General features: G+C 44.0%; 1 protein-coding gene across 1 annotated transcript in view; it reads left to right on the forward strand.

Moving 5' to 3' along the window:
- RSL1D1 (ribosomal L1 domain containing 1) overlaps positions 1-21,883 on the forward strand; it is a 202,009-nt gene extending 180,126 nt beyond the window's left edge. The window contains exons 8-9 of the mRNA XM_078663170.1: positions 12,694-12,930; positions 21,497-21,883. Coding sequence (XP_078519296.1) covers positions 12,694-12,930; positions 21,497-21,691 — 432 coding nt within the window. The 3' untranslated portion in view covers positions 21,692-21,883. The remainder of the gene's footprint in view (positions 1-12,693; positions 12,931-21,496) is intronic.
- The last annotated feature ends 461 nt before the right edge of the window (positions 21,884-22,344 follow it).

Genomic DNA, 22,344 nt, shown 5'->3' on the forward strand with positions numbered 1-22,344 from the left:
CAGATTATTTTTTCCGCCGTTGGGTCTGGATCAACAGTGAAGGAGCTCCAAAACTTTGGAGAGAAGAATCAACGAAAAATCTACAAACACATCTAAAATATCACCGTAGAAGACACCGGATTACAAGTAAAGACAGAAGTCGACGAAAGAGGAGAGAACATAGAAGAATTTGATGTTTCTATGGAGAATGCGCATACAGGGGGCTCCCTGGGCACGGTGATGGACAAAACTCCCTTTAAATTCTGCGCAAACTGCCACCACAAGTACGCGGAAAAGGACCAACACCCAGTTTGCAATCTCTGCCTGCCGCTCTACAATCGAAGCGAGGACTGCAACACGTGTGCAGCGTTCACCCCAAAGACCCTCAGAGTAAGGGAGAGGCAAAGGTGAGCAAACTACAACATGCAGGGGCAAGGGACACCTCCATTGCTCCGAGATTTGGGACTCTGCAGCGGAGAGGAAGACTACCTTGCCGAAGAACCGGAGGAAGCCATAGTCATCTAGGTCGAAGAGAAAACATCGGAGAAGGTAAGTCGTCGAACCCCAAACACTCCACTGATACTCGCAGAAGCGAGACAGTCCTCAAAGGGAGCATTGCTGTCGAAGCACTCGACGTCGACATCTGCTTCCAAATGCAAGCAGCCCGTCAGGTTCCTTTGCAAAGGACTCCCAGATGGCGAAATCTCAAGATAGGGAAAAGGCGTCGAAAAGCAGCCACATAAGAGGCCTCAATGTCGAAAAACAAAGGCCTGAAAGCGGTGACGACTTCGACATCCATGAAGAGAAAAGCCGAGACCCTTCGAAGGCGAACACGTGGCTGAGATGAAAAAAAGATGAAATTCTACAGCCTTCAGTCAAAAACCACGCCCGAAGCCGAAAGGTGCGTTGAATAATTTCTACCACCAACCACACCAGAACCTGGAGAGTAACAGAGAGGAAGAGCTGTACTACGGCAACGCCAAAGGGGAGGATAGCTAACTTACCAGGGCTCGACATTCTCGGAGGCTCAGCACTTGCAGTGGCAAGATCTCAACGCCAAATCACCGGAAGAGGGTGTAGAATCCTACCCGTCGAGGCCGTCGCCACCGGACGACATAGGGATCTACAATCGCGATATCAAAGGAGCTGCAGACACATATGGAGTGCAGGTAGAGGAAGAAAAACCTCAATCTTGCTTCCTCTTGGAGACATTGTTGCCATCAGACTAGTAGCAGTTCCTGCCCATGCTCCCAAGTGTACTGGACCTGGGGAAGGAGGCCTTCAAGGAGCCTGCTGTATGTAAAGCGGTAACTCCACGAGCAGAGAAAAAATATTAACTTTCTTCAAAGGACCCCATGTACATTAGGGGATCAGTACCAGACGACTCGATTATCACGTCCACTGCTAGGAAGAGGGCAAATATACCCACAAATACTGGCCCACCACCAGACAAAGAGCAGGAGGATGGACCTAATGGGTAGAAAGATGGAAAGAAGTGCAGCGATACAATGGTGCATCGCTAATTCCAATGCACTCATCAACAGACACGCATACCAGCACTGGGAAGAAGTGAGCGAACTCCTAAAACACATACCGGAGCAATACCAGAGAAGGGCGAGCCACCTGGTAGAAGAAGGGAAAAACATGGCAAATACATGTCTGAAGTCTGCCCTAGACGCAGACATCAAGCAGGCAGATGATGCTTGGGATTAGAGACAGGATGCATGCCTGGCTAAGGATCTCAGGCTTCAAGATCGAAGTTCAGAACAACATCATCAACGCTCCCTTCAATGGTGCACAACTGTTTGGCGCAACAGTTGATGACAAACTGAACCAACTAAAAAAGGACAACGAAACGGCTAGGTCCATGGAGCGCTGTAGTTCAGAGGTATTAGAAGAGGGATACCATCAAGGAGGCCAACCGGTAGGGGGAACCACCAACCTGTGGCACCACACCAAACCTTCTAACAAGGTTATCAAGGAGGTAACCAGGGACAACAGCAGGGACAGCAGCAGAAAAACTGGCAGTACCAGCCCCGAGGACAATCCTTTCGAGGGCACGGCCGAGGAAGGGGTATCGGCAGAGAGGGAGTCAGCAACCCTCATGCAAGTGACTCCTCAGCAGGACCAACGCACACCCGGCCAATATCTCAAGGGGTACGGAAAGAGTCAACACAAAGACTAGGAACAAATCAAGATCAACAACAGTTCCTCCAACATACAACACCAGTAGGAGGCAGAATAAAACACTTCCTCCAGGAATGGAGGACAATAACATCAGACAAATGGATACGAAACCTCATACAATACGGGTACTGTCTAGACCTACCAAAACCACCTCCAAACAGGAAGCCAAGAGGCAGAGTGCACTCAGCAAAGGAGCGTACACATTTGCTGCAGGAAGCACGAGAACATCTAAGGAAAAGAGCCATAGAGATAGTACCATACAAAGAACGAAACAAGGGGGTCTACTCCACTTACTTCCTCATACCAAAGGTACACAGAACCGTACGACCTATTCTAGACCTAAGATTCTTAAACAGGTTCATAAAAACTCAAAGGTTCAAGATGAAATCACTCCAAGAGGTCATACCACAGCTACAAGAAGGAGATTACATGGCAACCATCAACTTAAAGGGTGTTTACTTGCACATCCCCATCAGCAGCAAACACAAACATCTCCTCAGGTTTATGATAAACAAAACTCACTACCAGTTCAGTGTTGGCATACAGACTCAAATCTGCACCAGGGGTTTTCACAAAATGCCTGGCAGCAGTAGCAGCACACTTAAGGAGGCAAGGAATACACGTATACCCGTTCCTCGACGACTGGCTTGTAAAAGCAAACTCATACAACAAGTGCAAGGGGCACATGGAAGTAGTGATACAAACACTAGCCCAACTGGGGTTTTCAATCCATTGGGGAAAATCATTAATAGAACCAGAACAAGTGAAGATATTCTTAGGGGCGGAGATCAACACCATACAGAGCAAGGTGATTCCAAATGCAAAGAGAACCGTGGCAATATGGAAGGAGACATGTCTTTACTGCAAGGGGCGACCTCTGAAAGTGAGGACAGTGAGCAGACTGATGGCGTCATGCATACATTTGGTCCCAAATATCCACCTACACATGAGACCATTCCAAGAATGGATCCAGAAACAATCGTCGTAAGCGCCAGGGAGTTGGGAGGATCTAGTGGTTGTCACGCAAGCAGTATAGCAAGAAATAGCGTGGTGGAACAAAAAGAACATAGCACAAGGGAGACCATTCACACAACCAACTCCAACAGTAACCATTACAACAGACTCCTCCCAGATGGGGTGGGGAGAGCACACAAAAAACCTCAAAGTAAGGGGATTGTGGTCACAATAGGATGTGATAAAGCACGTCCACTACCTAGAACTAAAAACAGTGTTCCTAGCCTTAAAAACCTTTCAGAAACAGCTATACAGAAACACAGTACTAATACAAACAGACCATACAACTACCATGTTCTACATCAACTTGCAAGGACGGACACTGTTATCGTCCCGGCATAGTGATCTTGTTCCTCGGTGTCTTCTCCAATCTTTTCTGTGTAAAATTCGTCTTTCGTCTTCTTTCCTCAAAAAACTCTGGAGCCTCTCGGTGACGATCCAGACCAAACGGCGGAAAAAAGAATTTGAAGATGGCTCCCAAAGGTGGGAGCTTCCGCAGGAAGCGTGCCGACGTCACAGGAAGTACACCAGAAGGTAGGACATAGACGCCCACCTGGGCTACAAAAAAAAAAGAAAAGACTACGATTCCGCACCCAACCACTAGACCGCGGAATAACGCACAGCATAGTGAATCCAGAAAGTATCTTCAAGCTGCAAAACTACACCGACAGATAAGAAACTGTTCGTTCTCACAGATCATGGAGATGGCACAAACGCCCGCACACAGGTTCCCCGCCAGAAAGGACCTGTTAACAATGCAAAACTGTACTACGCCCAGAGCCAGAGATCCTCAGCCTAGCAGCGTGGCTCCTGTGGACCTTGTTTGCGCACCTCAAACTACCGCAAGCACAATGGCGGTACTAGGAGGCAAGGAGACCTACCACAAGAAAGTGCTACGTAGCAAAGTGGAAAAGATTCTCCGAAATGGTGCATTAGGGAGAAACTACAAAGGAAGATTACAAGGGAATCAACAGTACCAAAATACTTACAACATCTACTACAGAATAAACTAAGCTACACATCCCTTAGCGGCGATAGTGGCTTACACAAGAGGAGAAACAGTGAACATTTCTACACCTCACAGGTGGTAAAAAGATTCCTAGAAGGAGCAAAAAGGATCGTACCCCTAAGCAGAATGCCAGCACCAGCATGGAACCTCAACGTAGTGCTAACTCAATTGATGAAGGCACCATTTGAGCCTATTCACAAAGCTACACTGCACATGCTCACGCTAAAGACAGCCTTCTTAGTAGCTATCACCTCGCTAAGAAATACCAGCGCTAACACTTCAAGAACCCTACCTACAAATACACAATGATAGGATTGTAATGAGAACGGACCCACATTTCATGCCAAAGATGGTGTCACGGTTCCACATCAATCTGACAATTCAAATACCAAGTTTGTTCCAAAAACTACCCACAAGCACAGAAAGGGCGTTAAACACACTGGACGCCAGGAGGGCAGTAATGCACTATATGGAAAGGACAAAAGAGTGCAGAAAAACAAAGCAATTCTTTGCATCTTTTGCCAGCAGTTTTTTGGGATGACCGGTTACCAAAAATATTGCACGGTGGATTGCACAAACCATACAACTCTGCCACAAACAAGCAGGACAACTGTTACAAGGAGCTGCCCATGCTCGCTCGACAACGAAGAAAGGAGCTACAATTGCGTTTCTAGATAACACACCTACTCAAGATATTTGCCAAGCGGCAACATGGTCTTCAGCGCACATGTTCACTAAGCGCTACTGTGTAGATATCCAAATGAACCAGGAAGCGGAAGTGAGTCTGAAGGTCTTACAACACATATTCAGTAACCAGAGCTCATCTTCCACCCAACCACCACAATCCGCTACAAATTCTATGCACAGCTTAGTAAATCCAGAAAGATTCACGCTGCAAAACGTATCGTTTCTTACCTGTCTGTGTAGTTTTGCAGCTTGAAGACTTTCTGGATTCACTAGCGAACCCACCCTCCTCCACCAGAAAGATGAGACTGGAGGAAAGGGATTAGAACTGGAGAAAGACTTTACAAGATTAAAGAGAAACCAGAGTAATACAAGACAAGAAATAAGAATCCGAAGATGGCGACCAAAGGTGGGAGCTTCCGGGGGAAGAGTGTAGACGTCAGGAAGGACACCAAATGGTGGTATGTCGACGCCCACCTGGGCCACGAAAAAAAAAGAAGACATACTAAAATTCCGGACCCAACCACTAGATGGCAGAATAATCCACAGCATAGTGAATCCAGAAAGTCTTCAAGCTGCAAAACTATTCCGACAGGTAAACTGTTCGGTTTGTGGTGTTGAAATCATGATCCCACACAAAAAAATGTGGAAAAAGTGATGTTTTTTCAGCCACATTTGAGGCTTGCAGGGGATTCTGGGTAGGGAAAAGTGTGGGGAGGGTCCACGCAAGCCACACCTCCCTGGACTCCCCCAGGTGCCTAGTTTTCAGAAATGTGTGGGTTTGGTTGGTTTTCCTAGATAGCCACGGAGCCTGGGGCCAGAAACCCAGGTGAGCCCCTTTGCAAAATAAGTTTGTTTTGTGATAGGTTATTTTGAAATCCCGACGATACGTTTTCGGGCCCTTGCCTGTCACAGGCACTTGGGCAAACCACACGAGGGAGGTACCATTTCTATCGGGAGACTGAGATTCTGGATAGGAAAACGCTGGGGGGGGGATCTACATAAGCCATACCTCCCTGGACTCCCCTGGGTGTCTAGTTTTCAGAAATGTGTTGGTTTGGTAGGTTTCCCTGGCATCGTGAGTAAAAAAATGTTTTTTGATCCATGAGGCACACAACCCAGTACTCCTAATTTCTTTTTTGGTTTACAAAAATATCTAAAGTTGGTAAATGTTCCCTAGAGTCAAACTAAACATTAGCACAGAAAGACAGATACGACAAATATGATCTATTCCTCAAGCACATACACATACTGGTTGGATTTGGCAGGAGGGTGAGTGAAAGGTTTAAAATGTATATGTTATTAACAAGAGATTTCATAAAAGGGAAATGCACTGTTAATAATTAAAAGGTTAAAAACCTGAACCAAAGTCACAACAAGGCACCAACCTCTTTATAGGCCATTCACACACCTTTCATACTTGACACATGTTCACACCACCAGCTTTGGCCCCAGCACATTACAACACTCACCTCAACAGACAAAGTACACCCTGGCAGAGAAAGACAGAAAAGACAAATATTACTTTAAAAGAACTATTCTTTAAGTACACAAACATACTGGTTGGATTTGGTACAATGGTGAGTGAAGGGTCAGAGCTTAAAATTTTATTAACAAGATATTTCACAAAAAGGAAATGGACTGTTAATAATTAAAAGGTTAAAAACCTGAACCAAAGACCAAAGAGCTTGTGCGTTGTAAAGCTACGGCATGGCACCAACCTCTTTAGAGGCCATTCACACACCTTTCACACGTGAAACACAAGACCATTCACACCGCCAGCTGCGGGCCCAGCACATTACAACGCTCACATCCACCGACCGCGCCATTCAAGGGACCATCACTTTCATACGCCCACATGACTGACACAGTAATCACATCAGCTGGTGGTTGACTTGGTGTGTGCAGTGGCGTTTGGCGAACAGTGTGTGTAATGACCAGCAGCAAGTCACTAATCACACAGTCTCAGCCAAACACCAGTCCGCCCACACCGCCAGCCAAGCGCCAGCCCACTCACACCGCCAGCCATGCACCAGTCCACGCACACGGCCAGTCCACGCACGCCGCCAGTCCACGCACGCCGCCAGCCGAGCGCCAGTCCATGCACATCATCAGCCAAGCACTAGTCCACTCACACAGTCATCACTTTATTTAATTTTTTTAACAAGAAAGCACAAACCTATTGGAACTAGATACAAAACTAGAACTACAAACACAACAGCGGTGACTAAAGACATCATTATAATGCCAATCATGAAACTGAACAACTATAAAACCATACAGACCAGCTAGTACACTATTCGATTCACGGTTGCTCCCAAAAACTCTTTTGTGTGTGAAAAAATCTAAAACATATGGGCACACACAGCTTAAGATTAGAAGGACAATCAGCACAGTGCATACGACTCTCCTTCCGCATACCTATTTGCAAACAGACTCTACATCTCTTGCAGGGATTGTATTTTTGGGGGCATGGGAGGAATTAAATCAGGAAAGTGGCGATCGTTCAATCTAGCCACATCCTCCAACACTCCAACTCTAGTAAACACTTGCCTGTTCCACTACAACAAGGTTGCTTATAGGCTCCTGAAACGGAACAAAAGTAATCTTTGACGCAGGAGCCTTACGAACAACAGTATAAGGTTCCAACCTCTGATCTACTCTATCGACACCACCCATGCGCTTATTGTAGTCTACCATGCACATAGGTTTGTGCACTTCAGCAACCTGACCCCAAACAGTCACAGGTGAAGTACTGTCATCATGGATGGTAGTTAACATGTTCACATCCCTCCTGTTCACAAATTTCACAGCTAGCAGATACTCACTACGCAATGCACTGCACTGTCACCTCTGAAGCTTTTTGCAAATAAGCTCTTTTGGGTAAACTTTACGGTTTACAGTGCCACAAGCAAGAGTGTCCACTTTGATCAATTACTTAAACAATTGCACAGCAGTGTAGAAGTTAAAGTACGAATGGTGACCTTTGTTAAACAGTCCTCTAGCAAGTTCCCACACAATTTTCTCTGAAACTCCTAAAGTGTACGGACTACCAGGAGCGTCAAAAATGGAATCCCTACCAATCTACACCCGTAAATTATGGGTCCTACTCTCAGACATCATATACATCTTAATTCCATAATGTGCCCTCTTGCTAGGAATCTACTGCCTAAAAACCAAACGGCCCTTGAACAGGACAGAAGAATCATCAACAGCTACTTTCCCTGGACTATAGATCTCTGAAAATCGATCTACAAAGTGTTCAAGAACGGGCTGAATCTTAAAAGGACTGTCACAAACAGGGTGATCTCGTGGCAACGCCAAACCATTATCAACAAAATCCAGCATCCGAAGCAAAAGTCAAAACCGTTCACACTCCTAATTGCAGGAAATATGGCTGTTGGCATCAATGGACTGGTAGACCAATATGAAGCCAGGGACGGCTTCCTTATCAAGCCCATCAAAAAAGTCAAACCCAAAAACTTCATCTCATTCAGATTTGTGAGAGTCTACCAGGTAGCTCTAGAGCGGAGCCTAAGTCTGGCACTGTTGTCCCTCAAAAACTGTGTATCATACAAACTAGTCAAGTCCAGAAACTTTATTTCGATTCAAAAATAGAATCATAAAAATATAAACAGTTTAAAAGGGACATTACACATAGAATTAAAATAAAAAAAGCCATACAGTTATATTAACATCCAATACACATATTATATATCCAATTTAAATTTGCAATACATTCAAAGTAAAGAACCACATATATAAACAGAAGATATTGTAAAGTGCATGTGCATTTCATTTAGATACCAATATATACAATAATCTAATCTATTGGATGTATATCAGATAATAGTCATTGGTATACAATAGTGCTGTTCAGTATCGATTTCTGATAGTAAGCGCTACTCTAATAAAGCTGAGCACAGCACTACATATGGTTGGATTTGATGAGGATAATAAATATTCATAACCCTCTTTGTAATAGCGGGATCCAAGGGTTAACAGAACAGGCTTAACAAACCGATTTCGTGGATCTTTATACAGATTACAAAAAAGAATGAGGTGCACAGTATTTTGTGAAACTATATTGTTACAGGGGCAAGGGGGAAGTCTCTCACACCACCCTGCTTGCTTTGGAAAAGCAAAAAGAAAATGCAATGTACCAAGGCGAAACCTTGTCAAGTAAAAACGCCATTGGGCATGCATAATGTGTGACAAATAAGGCTGCTGTTGAAGCTTACCCCTATCATATACTGCATGCTCACTACTTCTTAACATACCTAAACTTGTACAGTAGGCGTCCTTAATTGTTAATTTGGTCTCCCTGCCAACAATTTCGGGATTTAGGAATATATGTCCCAATCCAATCTTATGAAAGGTTTCCCTTACATATAGTAACCATGGTATCTCCATGAAATGGTCGAGCTTAAGGCAGTCTTCCAATATTTCCTTTGTGAGTTTCAAATCATCAGATCTCCAAGCCTTGCTCCATAGCAGCAAAGGCGAGACATGAATAGTATCACTCACAAACTCAAGACCAGCCTCCGTATGACAAAAACAATTTGAAGTACCAGGTGGGACAGATAAAAGGCCCTTTATGAACTTATTTTCCATGATTTGTATTTTATTACAGTTTTGTGTCCCCCACACTCCCGCGCCATAAGTTGCAACAGGGATGCATTTTGCTTTATATAGGATTTTCAGTTCTGCAGCCGGCTTTTGACCCAATTTACTTGCAAAACGGAAGAGGGCCTCTATAGATTGCGTGGCCTTTTGAACACGGGTTGATATTAGAGGATCCCAGCTCAAGGTTTTATTAAATAGATTCCCCAGATAATTAAAGTTATCGACTTTCACAATAGTTGAATCATTCACCATATACCAGCGAGATTTTACCCCTTTAGGGCCACAAACTAGTCCACTCCACAATCTCAGCCAAACATGCAACATTCATAAACCACTAAAAAAACCTGTGCAGGCAAAAAAAATTACAATTCACTCTACACCCTGCATCACCACTAAAGGCAGGCAACACCGGCTGCACCATTTTGGATCAACCCTTAGACCAGCATTTCCAGTAGGAAGCCTTGCATCCCCAGGCTGCAATCCAAATGCCTCATGCTGCACCATCGATACATCAGTGTCCTCCTTTAAAACAGGCACTTCATCAGCACTAAGAGTAGCTTTATCCGCGCTGAGAGTAGCTTCATCATCAGATGATTCCTTGTCGACCGAAACCTCACTGCCAGAAACTTGCACTCCCTCCTCTCCCTCGGACACACAGTCAGTCTCATAATCCTGGTCAGAGGAAGATTCAAAAAGTATATCAACCATCTGCTGAGCAGTATTCTGCGGCTAGCCATAATCCTTACTAATAAAGGTAACTGTTCAAACAAGTCAACCTCAACAAACATTTTGTAAAATAAGTCATAAACAAAATGTGGCTTCATTACAAAGACCTATATACTCCAAAACTATACCACTCGCAAGAAGCTGCTAGACTCACCACCCCCTACTATGCACAGACACAGTAAGGACCAACCATATCCCACGAATAAGAAAATGAAAATTACACATAAGGCAACGCAAAACACCTCACAAAGAATTTCATGCTCAAAACACTAAGTAAATATGCTGTTATTATGACACCACTTACAAAAAATTCCTTCATGCATGACAATAATACTCATTTGGAGTAAACACAACAAAAATGTTTTTCTTACCAAATAAATGCAACTAAGCAAAACTGCAGATCTAACACTGCTGAAACTGCGAATCAAAAGCTTTGCACTAGAATAAAAAGAAGAAATACAATATTACAATATTGCAATCACATATGCACTTAATGCACTAGCCCACACACAATACACCAGACTAGCTGGGAGTAGGTGGGCCTAAAAGTATAAGGCCGATCTGCCCACAAAGGGGGCAGAAACACCACAATTCACCCCCATAAAAAGGAAGCGACTCTTGCCCAAGGGGTCACTGCCTAAACCAACATTTAAGAAACCCTGGTGTCTAGTGGCTTCTGCCCCCCTTGGGGACAGATGAGCCTTAAAACATGTGGCCAATCAAAAACTGCAACAATAAACACCCTATAAAGGGGAGAGACCCTTGCCCAAGAGGTCGCTCCCCAACAACACAAACACAATCCCTGGTGTCTTATAAGTTCTGCTCCCCTTGGGGGCAGGAGGGCCTAATAACATATGGCCAATCTGCACTCAAGGGGTCAGAAACAGCCATAATAAATGCTCCCCAAAGTACAGCGACCCTTCTCCAAGGTACCGCTCCCCACATACATGGCCTAGTGGTCAGACAATAACATTATGTATTTAATTGGGCCAATCTGACCTCCCATGGGGGCACAAACGGCCCAAATAAATGCTCCCCAAAGCGGAGCGACCCTTACCTAAGGGGCCGCTCCCCAAGCACATTAAATAAAATAATTGGTGGACTAGTTGGCACACTACTAAATATTTTTATGTTTTTTAAGCAGATCTTCCCCCGCCAAGGAGGGAAGAAACAGCCAAACAAATTGCTCCCCAAAGAGGAGCGACCCTTGCCCAAGGGGCTGCTCCCCTACACAAACTGTATTTAAAAAAAAAAATCCCTGGTGTCTGGTGGGCATTCCTAAATTACAAAGAAGAGGGGAGTGATTCTGTTAAGGACTACAGGGGTAAGAATCAACGTAAATAAGTAAGCATGAGGTACCCCTGAGACCATAAATCAAACTATTACTTTAGCCACATAAGTTCTCTTTATTTACTAATGGCATTTAAATCATTTCTTGTGTATTTAGTTTTTTGTTTTTAAAGGTTCCTTAAACCAAACTTCTCTTGTAAAAAACATATAGATTATATTACCCACATGGCGTGATATTACAATACTTGTGCAAATACAATACAAAACATTAAAGGAAAAAGCAATATACATTCTTATTCACATCACAAAACTATACACCTTTACATATATTTTGTGTACATTGAATTCATCCTACAGCTTCTTGTTATGTTGCTGGAACCTTTCTTAATTGGGTTCTCTGCTACAGCTTTACTAAAGGTCTACTGGGGGTCAGGGACAGTCTTGGTTCTCTTTTTATCCTTTGTTCAACAGTTAGATATGAGTTCCACACGCTAACTGTATTAGATATATATTCTAAGTCTTCATTTGAGAAAAAAAGGTCAAGTACAGAAGGTCGAAACGCGTTGGCACTCTTCAAATCACCCCTTTTTTGTGAGGATCAGAGGACACAAAGACTTTGAATATATATCTAATACAGTTAGCATGAAGGGTGGCCCACAGGGGAGCACCAGTGCTTCCCCAGTGGGTGAGTTTTAGGACGGCTGGAAGCCGTCCGACGCACGCTCCCACTGTGACGTCGGACGGCTCCCGACCGATGCACGCAAAGAGTTAAGCCTCGGATGAAGTTCACATTTCATGTTTGCAAAGGATAAACTTAGGCATATCCCTAAACAAAGGGAAATGAGATGAGTGTGTGCATAGTGCTACGTATCACATGCTCCTGCTGGTGGTGATATGCCCTCCTCTGCTACTCCGTTGTCCTAACGGGGAGGCTATTGTTTCTACTGAAATTATCCTTTACACTTCTGTGGAAACAGACATATTATTGCCTGAATGTGCCTTGCCTAATAAAAGGGGATGCTCAAAGTGAGAATACTGGTTACCATATATGGTTTAACTGCATTATTTTATAATAACATTAATGGCAATAAAACTAGTCCAAATTTCATTAGGTACCTAATTACGGCACTGCAGTATTTATTTCATCTTTGACCTAAATTTATTTTTTGCGTCATTAGAAAAGAATTGTGAGGAAACGCCGAATAAACCCTGCGTCTAAAGCCACTTCTGCCACACCTGAGGCAACAGAAACAAAAAATGATGGTCCTGCCCCAATTAAATCTAAGCAGAAACGGAAGGAGAAAACGGGGAAATCTAAAATCAGTGGACAAGCCCCTGTTCAAGATGATGATGAAGAGATTCCACAGTTGGTTCCTATTGCTAGCCCAAAAGCACAGAAGAGGCAAGGCAAAAAGGTAATTATGTGTTAAGTGCAAGACATTTTTCTAATATGAAATGGGAATCTGGCATGGGAAAGTACTGGGCAGACTGAGGAGCAAAGTTAGTTTTGAGTTTAGTAGTGCTTAATGTGTATAGTTGTTCCATGATTCTTTGGTGGGTCCAGAGCAGGGTAAGATTCTAATAGCAAAATGATGAAAACCTTAAGTGTGTCTGGTGTATCTGAAAAGTATTCGATATGAAACGATTTTAAAGAAAACGTCACATCTTGAGAGCAATTCATTTGTGTACAAGTATCTAAATGAAGTGTGGGTTGGGCAGACCTAACAATACACCACCAAGTTTTGGTAATTGCTACTTACTTGCGAGTCCTTTCTTCTTCTCGAGACCTCAGACCATTGAAAATTCTTCTCGGATGAACCAAGTTTAATTTGTTGTTTTTAGGAGTGCCCCATGATCCTAGATAAAAGGTGTTTATTACAGTTGATTGAAAGGTAAGCGCCATGTATGTCCCTTGAAGATGATTCAGGTAATTTAATTTCAAAAGTGCCTGATCTCTTGCAGATCTTAGGGTTTGAATACAAATACTGGGGTGAAGACACTCATCTTAGCCCAAACATGGGTTCTGGACACTGTTTAATTTTTTCAGAGACTCCGAAAAAAAACTCCAAACAGAGCCTGACTTGTTTTAAGGGCACAAACATATGCCTGGAGCTTTAATGCTGTGACCTGCATTAGAACCTGTCAACTTTAGGTGTATCTGAACACTGGTTGTGTGGTGAGAATTCCATCACTTTTTCTTACCCAGAATTTTGTACGCTGGTTAAAGAAAAATATTTGCTCACATTTATTTTTCCGAATTCTGTATTGCATAGGGAAAATCAAAACTCCTACCACTGAATGGTCACAATTAGACGTATAACTGCAATACCGTACATATGTGGATGGGCCTATTTTAACTGACAGGGATAGTAAAATATGTGACTGTGTGAAGTAATTTGATCTTGATGTAGTGTAAATTTGGTCAGCCCTGTGTATTAGACCCACCCACACATCTAGAGTACTGTCTTCATCCCCACTATGTACTTTTTGTCAAGGGGGAGATCAGAACATCGAGCACCTTTTATTTGTATGCCCAAACTCAAATGTAGTAACAGCACGGTCAAGACATCTTGTTCCTATATACCGTAAATGTAGAATTTCATCAGTAAAAGAATTGTTATCTGTGTGCAAACAACCACCTAATGAATTTGTATGTTATAATTTCTATAAATTTTTTAAATCTTTTTTAACATTATATTAATTTGCAATGAATTCCTTTTCCTGTAAACTGTTTTTCTTTTTCTTTATATAATATTTGTGGTCCTCAGTTGAGTACCGAAACAAATAAAAACATTTTTGACTTTTGACTTGACTTGAGTACTGTCTTCATCAAAAGTGTTGGGAACATTGGTTGATAGGACTTTTTGCCACTTGCCTGAAGATCTAGAATTTTCTGTCACCGGAAAAGGGAAAAATAGTGCTTTTATTTTAATCATTTTTTGGTTTAGCTATATTTTGACAATTGCATAGGATTCTGGTAGCAAAAAGTTTTGGGATTCATGCAAGCAACATTACAGTGAATTCTCTTGGTTCTCGATAAGGTGTTTGTCAACACTGTTCCCAAATACTGCAAAAACCCTCGCCCTACCTCATTGAATCTCCCCTATCAAAAACATTCCCCGCTGTCTGGTGTATGGATGCCAGCTCAAACATGCAGAAAACCCACTTATGTCTGGTAACCCTATGCTCAGAAGACCCAGGGCACACAGATTTCCGTCAAGCCTTAAGTGGCCTATCCTCCTAATTGTGGAAGACTGGTGGAAAGTACCATATTTTGTGGGGGGGAAACTGAAAATCTAACGAATATCTTGTTCAGCACATTGACCCGGCATACTAATCAGAGAGTGGCCGGTTTGGCACCCAGCTATGTGCTGATTGTAGTTTGTTTCCATACAGTCCATGGGTTATATCGGAGGCAAAAAGACAGGTATCTTAAACCCACACTTCCCTTGCAGCTGCTTTCCACATATCCAAAAATGCACTGCAGTCATTGTGGCCACCCAGAAACTATAGAATACCCATGCATACCTGCTACCCACGTGCAGGAGACCCAGAGGAGCAAAGTTGGCCTATGGTCCTACCAGGACTGTGGGTAATTACCATGTTTTGTTAAACATTTTTTAAAGGGGGTGTGGCCAAACCTAGAACCTGAGAGCACGCATCCTTGCTGAGCTGTTTATCGGGGGCCTTCAGGGTGCTCTGAAGTCCGAATTGCGGTACGCCTGGGGTTTGCATTTGGCTATTCCCACCTGCCTGGCAGAAGCCACGACATCTGCAGTAATGCGAAACAGAGGCACTGGAGTTGGATGGTGGCCTGGAAGCAGCGATGAGACCTAAGAAGCCTCCTGATTTTGGCTCTCTTTCGAAAGGAATCGGTGATGAGGCTTGCGGCACAACATGCCAGGTGAGGAAGGAATGACAAAGACTGGTTGGAAGAAACATCCGTGGATTTTTTTGGAAGCATGCCTTTGGCTACCTCTAGCCCAGCTGAGCTGTGATTGCAAGTGTTTCTCTTATGTAGCTCCTTCTACACAGCTTCTAGTGTCTTTGTGATGGTGGCTCTTGGGAGACATTGTGGCCACCTTGGAGGCCTGCCCGCAGCGATTAGAAGGAAGAAGGCCACTTACACATGGAATGAGTGGTCCTGGACCCTCAGGCAATAGCTAGAAAGATTGTAGCTGATCTTGCACCAAGTGCTTCAGATAGAAATGCAAGATAACAGTCCAGGACTGGCTGTACAAGCCCCCTGCATGCCCAAACTTTCATAACTATCTCCAAACAGAAGGCACCTAAGACGCTGTCCGTTAAAGACCTAATGCCAAACCAGACGGAGAGAGCAGACCAAAATGAGCTGCCCCTTGATGTCCACGGTTTAAATTCAGTGTTAGATACCTCTGAGGGTCAGGCTATGGTCACCAAGGGTGATATCTTGCTCCTTATCATAGCTTTTAAAGTAGAAATGTTTGCCCTTTGCCAGGGTTTGTATAAATCAATATCTGACCCGGTCTCCAAAAGGATCGTAGCATTAGAAGCACAATAAACTGTGATCTTGGAAGAACTTCACGACAGAGAAAACCGGACTAGGGGAAACAATATCCAGATCAGGGGTATCAACCTGGAGCTTCCTAATGGAGACCTAGAACAGCAGGTTAAATATCTTTCTCCAGGTACCTCTTAGAAGACACCTCAGTGGATATTGTACTTGACCAAACACACACAGATTCTGCTCAGCGTATGCAACACTCCAAATGTTACCTCTCCGTCTACTTGCCAGAAAATGTATACAAGCTGAAAGCATGCATCATGAAAATCGCTCTTTCACTCTTAAAGGTGGCTCGATCTCTTTCTTTCAGGATCTGCCTGCAGCTATCGAATCCTGATAAAGTGCAAAACCTTCAATTATATTACGCCTGTTCTATGCCAGAAAGCAATGGCCTATAGGTGTGGATACCTGCTTAGACTATCTTCACCAGCAGGGGTAAGGAGAACACTGTTCACCACCGAAAGCAGCCAAAAGATACTGGCCATTCCCGACCTCTCTGCAAATATTGGAACCTCAGATGATGTACTGAATAACCGTTTGAGGGAGAAACCCCTAACACGTAGGGCCTGAAAGGAAGCTCATCAGTCCATTTGGAGTACAGCGGCATGATAGAGACCAAAGCTCATTTAGCACGATCGGGTAACTATTGATTTCTTGACTTGATAATACTATCCTCACTTCCTGGATATTGGAGCGAGTTCCTGTAACCCTCTCAGGGTCCCTTTCTTTCCCCAATGGTCCCTTCTTGTACTCTATTGACGTTTATTTGCAGTGGCTCCTGTTTGTTATGGGGCCCTTCAGGTTCTCTGGCTTTGGCCACTAGGCCCCCAACCATCCCCCAATCTCCAATAACCCCTCCCACCCAGTTCTTGGGCGTGAATGGTTGCCCAAACTGACCAGTTATCTGGTCTTGAACCTCATGATTGCATTTCACGGTTTCTGTTTTGCGTTCATTATTGGTTTTATGTTCTTGTCGACAATGTGTTTTAGAGGCCGGCGGATGGGGTGTGGGGGGTAGGAGGAAGTAGTGGCAGAAGAGAAAAGAGACGATTAATCTTTAGTTTTCTGCCTTATTCCTTCCTTTTCTCACTGTGAGAAAGTGCCTATTTTGACATGGTTAGCCCCCACTTTTTGCCTGGAACATGATGTAGTTTCAATTGAAAGAGCACAGGGACCCTGCAAACCAGGTGACCTGTGCCAGAGCTCCTTGCCTAAAACTGTGCCATGATTGGCCCCCAGTAAGTCCCTAGTAAATGGTACCCCAAGTACCCAGGGCATGGACACTGAAGAGAGCCCCCTAGGATCCCTCAACAAGGCCATGCAAACTGCCACTGCAGCCTGCATGCCTTGGTACAGACCTCCTTTTCGCATTTAGTTTTCCTGACGGTTCCCCCGCCAAAAGTGGGGGTTTGAACCAGGCGCTCCCATCTGCTGATAGCAGCAGAGGCTGGGGTCTCATTATAAAGGTGTCAAGGCTCCTCAGGTGCTGAAGGCAAAGTGAAGCTCATTTTTCAGTGCCCACCATCTTGAATATGGTGGGACTTTTCCAATCAGGGGTAGGGCTTTTTCCCCCCTCCCACAGGAGGGTGGCATAATATTGGATGTAGACACCCCAGGTAAGAAACCCATTGGTCCCCTACCTGTCACTCCTCTAAATCTAGTATTTAGGTGGCACACCCACACCCTGAAACCAGATTACTGACGACCAAAGAAGAGGCGAACACTACAGCATCCCAACAGCAGAGAAGGCTGCAGACACCAACTGACTTGCCCTCTGCAGACCTCGACCATCCTGCACCAAAAGACGACCCGTCCTGCAGCCCAGCAACATCCAAAGTCTTGGGAGGACTGCTTGACATCTGCAAAGATCTAGATCGCCTGAGGGCAGCAAACTTGTCCAGAAGAAAGCAACTTTAAAGAACAAAGATCTCTGTCTTGAGGAACCACAAATCCACCACCGGAGCCACACATGCACCAGAGCGCCACGAGTCCAAGTGGCACACCAGTCCTCTGAAAGTTCCCCAGCCCTTCTGAGCAAGAGTCCACTGTGGGATGACCCCTGCTGGACTCTACCTCGAAGCCTGCAGCCTCAACTTGAAGACTCAACCCCCCCTCCAGCCACGACTTGTCCGATAAGACTTTTCCGACTCCTAAGTACACCCCTGCATCCAAAGCCCCTCTGCCTTAGGGAGCATGGCCAATGGTGCCCCTACGTCCCCTTGCATCTCTGCTTACCTAGCAGCAGTGGGTTTTCTTCGTCTGGTCTCCTGGCCTGAGCTTGCAGCCTTTCTTCAAAACTGACCTCCGCATCCGGTTACTGCAACAGCTGGACTACAGATCCGGCCATTAGCTACCATGACGACATCACCCCGTCATTGGTAATTTTTCCTATACCTGACTGAACCACCCAATTACGGCGAACCCGCCTTTTCTAAATTCATTACCCCGACAAGGACTGGGTTGGAATTATCACCGGTTTCCCGATACTGCTCCATTGTGAGGTTTTCAGCCCTGAAGAGTCAATGGCAACTGCCCCTCTGACGAAACACGTGTCGGCTGGTTTTCTTTGGATCTCCTCTTGAAGGAAGATCATAACCACCTATAAAAACTTTAAGCATCAACGAATGTCTTGCTGATCTTGTTCTCTTACTTTTGTGCTTGTATATTGACGTCCCTGTCACAGACATATATTAGCTTCAGGTGTGCTCTGGACTTTACATTCACGTCTTATAGGGTGGGTCTCTGAGCCATAATTTTTCAGGGGGTTTCGGTTTTCCCCTGACCAAGCAGCACCGTTCCTACCTCAGCATCTTCTTATTACTTTTATAGTTACCAGGTGTGCGCCACACACTTCTGAATACTAAAAACCCCTCGCAGAAATCTTAATTTTCTAAATCAGACGTACTCTCCAGTCCGATCGCCCCCAGCCAAGTACTTTGTGATGGTCTCTATTAGATCTTCTCACAGTCTAAGCGTTCTGGGGATTCCCCTGCTCTAGTCTTAAGGGCAACCAACAATGAGGTTTTTAGCTCCTTTAAGTCTGTCCCCGCGGAGATTTTTGCTCCACTATTGTTGACATGTAAATCAGGCTCCCCTCTTGACCCCTGTCCAGCTCATGTACTCAACACTCTTGCTCCTCTCGTCCTGCCTCCACTGAACCTGATATGGAACACTTCCTTACAAACGGGATACTACCCGTATCCTGGAAACAGGCCTTACTCATCCCCATCATCAAAATACCCGACGCTGATCCCTCGGTATTTAGCAACTATAGACCCATCTCCCTTCTGCCTAAACCAGCCAAAATCCTGGAGAAAGTTGTGCAGCAACAACTGTTGAACTATATTGAGTCCCACCAACTGCTCCACCACTAGCAATCCAGATTCAGAGCCAGCTACAGTATCGAATCTGCGCTTCTGGAAGTCTGAGACCATTCGCGAATCCGTGGACGCAGGCAAGGCAGCAATGTTAGTGCTGCTCGAACTGTCCGCGGCATTCGACACGGTCTCCCACGATATATTGATTGGATGACTGTATGATATCGTAATTCGGGGCACCTCTCTGACCTGGATCAGATCTTTAAGTGACCGGACCCAACAGGATTTCCTCCAACCATTTGTTTCGGAGAGGAAACCTCTTAGTTGTGGGGTCCCACAGGGCTCTGCCCTGAACCAGTTGTTTTTTAACGTTTGTCCCACCTCTGGCGGCAGTTGCGGAATCTTGTGTGGTCAGTGATCTCCTACGCTGATGACACACAACTTGTGTTCTCATTTCGAGATTACTCTGTCAGCTTTCTGAACTTCCGCCGCTTTCTCTGTGACATTGCAGCCTGGATGTCACGCAATACCCTCAGGCATAACTCAGATAAAACTGAAAAGCTGTTTTTTAACCATAACCCCCCCCCCCCCCCCCCCTCTCTCTCCATACTTTGGTGGCCTCCTATATTGAATACTCATCCTGTTCCTGTAGCTTCAGCCAGGAATCTGGGATTCATATTTGATAATGAACTATCCTGCAAAACTCAAATAAATAAGGTCACCAATGCCTGTTTTGGCAAACTCTTCATGATCCGGAAAATTCTCCTGTTTCTTCCTGTGGATGCGCGACGTACCGTCATCCACGCCCTTGTTACTTAAACAGCCACAGATAGTGCAAATGCCGCTGCAAGATTGATTTATAACATCCCATATCGCCACTCAATCTCACTGCACCTAAAACAATTACACTGGTTACCCGTGACGAGCCGCATTCGCTTTAAATCCTTAGTTTTGGCTTATAGAGCTGTGTGGGGTCAGGGTCCGGCTTACCTTAGAGCTAGACTCAAACATGCACAGGCCTCCCGCTCCCTCAGATCCAACAATCTTCTTCTCATACGTACTCCCCGGGTTCCGCCGCTCAACAACCAGGGGAAGAGCGTTCGCAGTCATCACTGCCCAAGCTTGGAACAACTTGCCACTATCTCTCCGTTTGACAGAATCGAAAGGCATTTTTCGACGCAATTTAAAAACCAGTCTGTTCACCTCCCTTTAGTTGCAGAGTGTCCTGTATGAATGTATGCTGCTCGCAGCGCCAGGACACCCGCGTGGGGGTAGCTGTGCGCTTTATAAGATTCTATATAAATAAATAGCACCTTACTCTCTGTTTGTGATAGTGTGGGCGAGCAGTAAGGCTTTATCAGAGGGCATTTGTTGTACACACTTAGTCAGCAAATGATGTCACACACTCAATGAAATCAGACCAATTTTGTTTGTTTAAAAATATTTAGTTATTTTATTTCTAGAACCAAAACAAGCCTGGTGCAGGTCAGTGAAATAGGTGCTTTGCAAAATCTTATGCAATGTTTTACAAATGAATGCAGGTTCAAATGCAGTTTAATGAATTGGAGGTAAGTCACTGTTTCGAAATTACTTTTCAGATTACTATGCATGTTACTTTTTAAATTACTTTTCAGATTAGCAAAAGTAATCGGTGTGATATGCCTAGTTATCACACTGAGACATTTCCTAGACAAAGATTAAGTAATTCACTTTTAGTACATATACAATTTTTGAATGTTTCGTACAAACCAACCTAACACATAAAACAGAATTTCCAAGGAAAACCAGTTAAACCATCCACAATGTGCCTTTCCCTTGTGTTGACATTAGTGCTTGACACAGAGGCCTGAAGCTATCTGTAGCCAGATACTAAAAATAATGGCAAACATTAAGTATTAGCCCAAAATGCATATATGTTTAACCATTTGACTTGTCTTAGATTAGGTGTGGGTGTTCATACTAAAGGCAAAGAGCTGACTTTCTGGTAAGGATAAACAAAAGGGAAGAACTCTGTTCATGTGTATTTTTCAGTTGTAATTGGTGGACTTCAAAGCACAAGAACATATACGGTATTTATGTGTGTTGTTTTTAAAGCATTTCTGTTTTCATATTTTCATGCAGGGAGGTAAATCTAAAAAACCTTCAAACAAAGAATCGCAAACTGAAGTCTCGGCTAAACCTCTGGTCAGTAAGAAACCCAACCAAGAAAACACCAAACAGAAGCGGAAAGCGAGTCAAACTGGTGTGGGATTAACGGCTGCCCCTAAACCAAAGAAATTTAAGATTAAAAAGCGCATATCTAAAGAAAGTCTTTGAGACTGACTTGAGTGGAATGATGGCGACCAAGAATACTGTTTGCCCTATGGTGCTCAACTTTCACCATATAGAAGGACTGTCATGTGAGAAAGTGGGGCGCAGGACACTGACGATAAAGAAGATGTTAATCCAGACTATCTAAATGTTGGGTAGTAAAAGTGCAAATAAAACCTTTTTAGACCTTTTTATGTACCAGAACCGTCTTTAACAATTTATTGTTTGACTATTTATTATATTTACCTTGTTAGTTTTGTTAGGTTACTCTTTGAGTGTTTCTAACAATGTTTAAATTGTTATTTAGCTCACTGATCTTATTACAGGAAACCTTAGTTTGACTCCAGTCTTCATAAACGTGGTGGAGATTTTTGACTATTTTTGTTTGTCAAAAGAACTTTTTCGTAATCCACAAACCCAAGAGTAGCGTGCAGATCTAAGATATTGTATTCTTTGCATTTGTTGGCTCACCCACTATACTATTAACTCCATGATGACATTCCCAAATTCTTTCAAGGGATTACATACAGACCTTTTGCTAATATTTGTTTTTCATCTTTCCATTTAATTGGAATAACCAACAAGTATTATTTTATTCTTTCAGGTTTCCTTATCAATATCTGACACCTTAGCCAGTAACAGAATATTTGTGTAAAATG

Source organism: Lissotriton helveticus, chromosome 10 (genome assembly GCF_964261635.1).
Source record: "Lissotriton helveticus chromosome 10, aLisHel1.1, whole genome shotgun sequence".
In the NCBI taxonomy this organism is placed as follows: domain Eukaryota; kingdom Metazoa; phylum Chordata; class Amphibia; order Caudata; family Salamandridae; genus Lissotriton; species Lissotriton helveticus.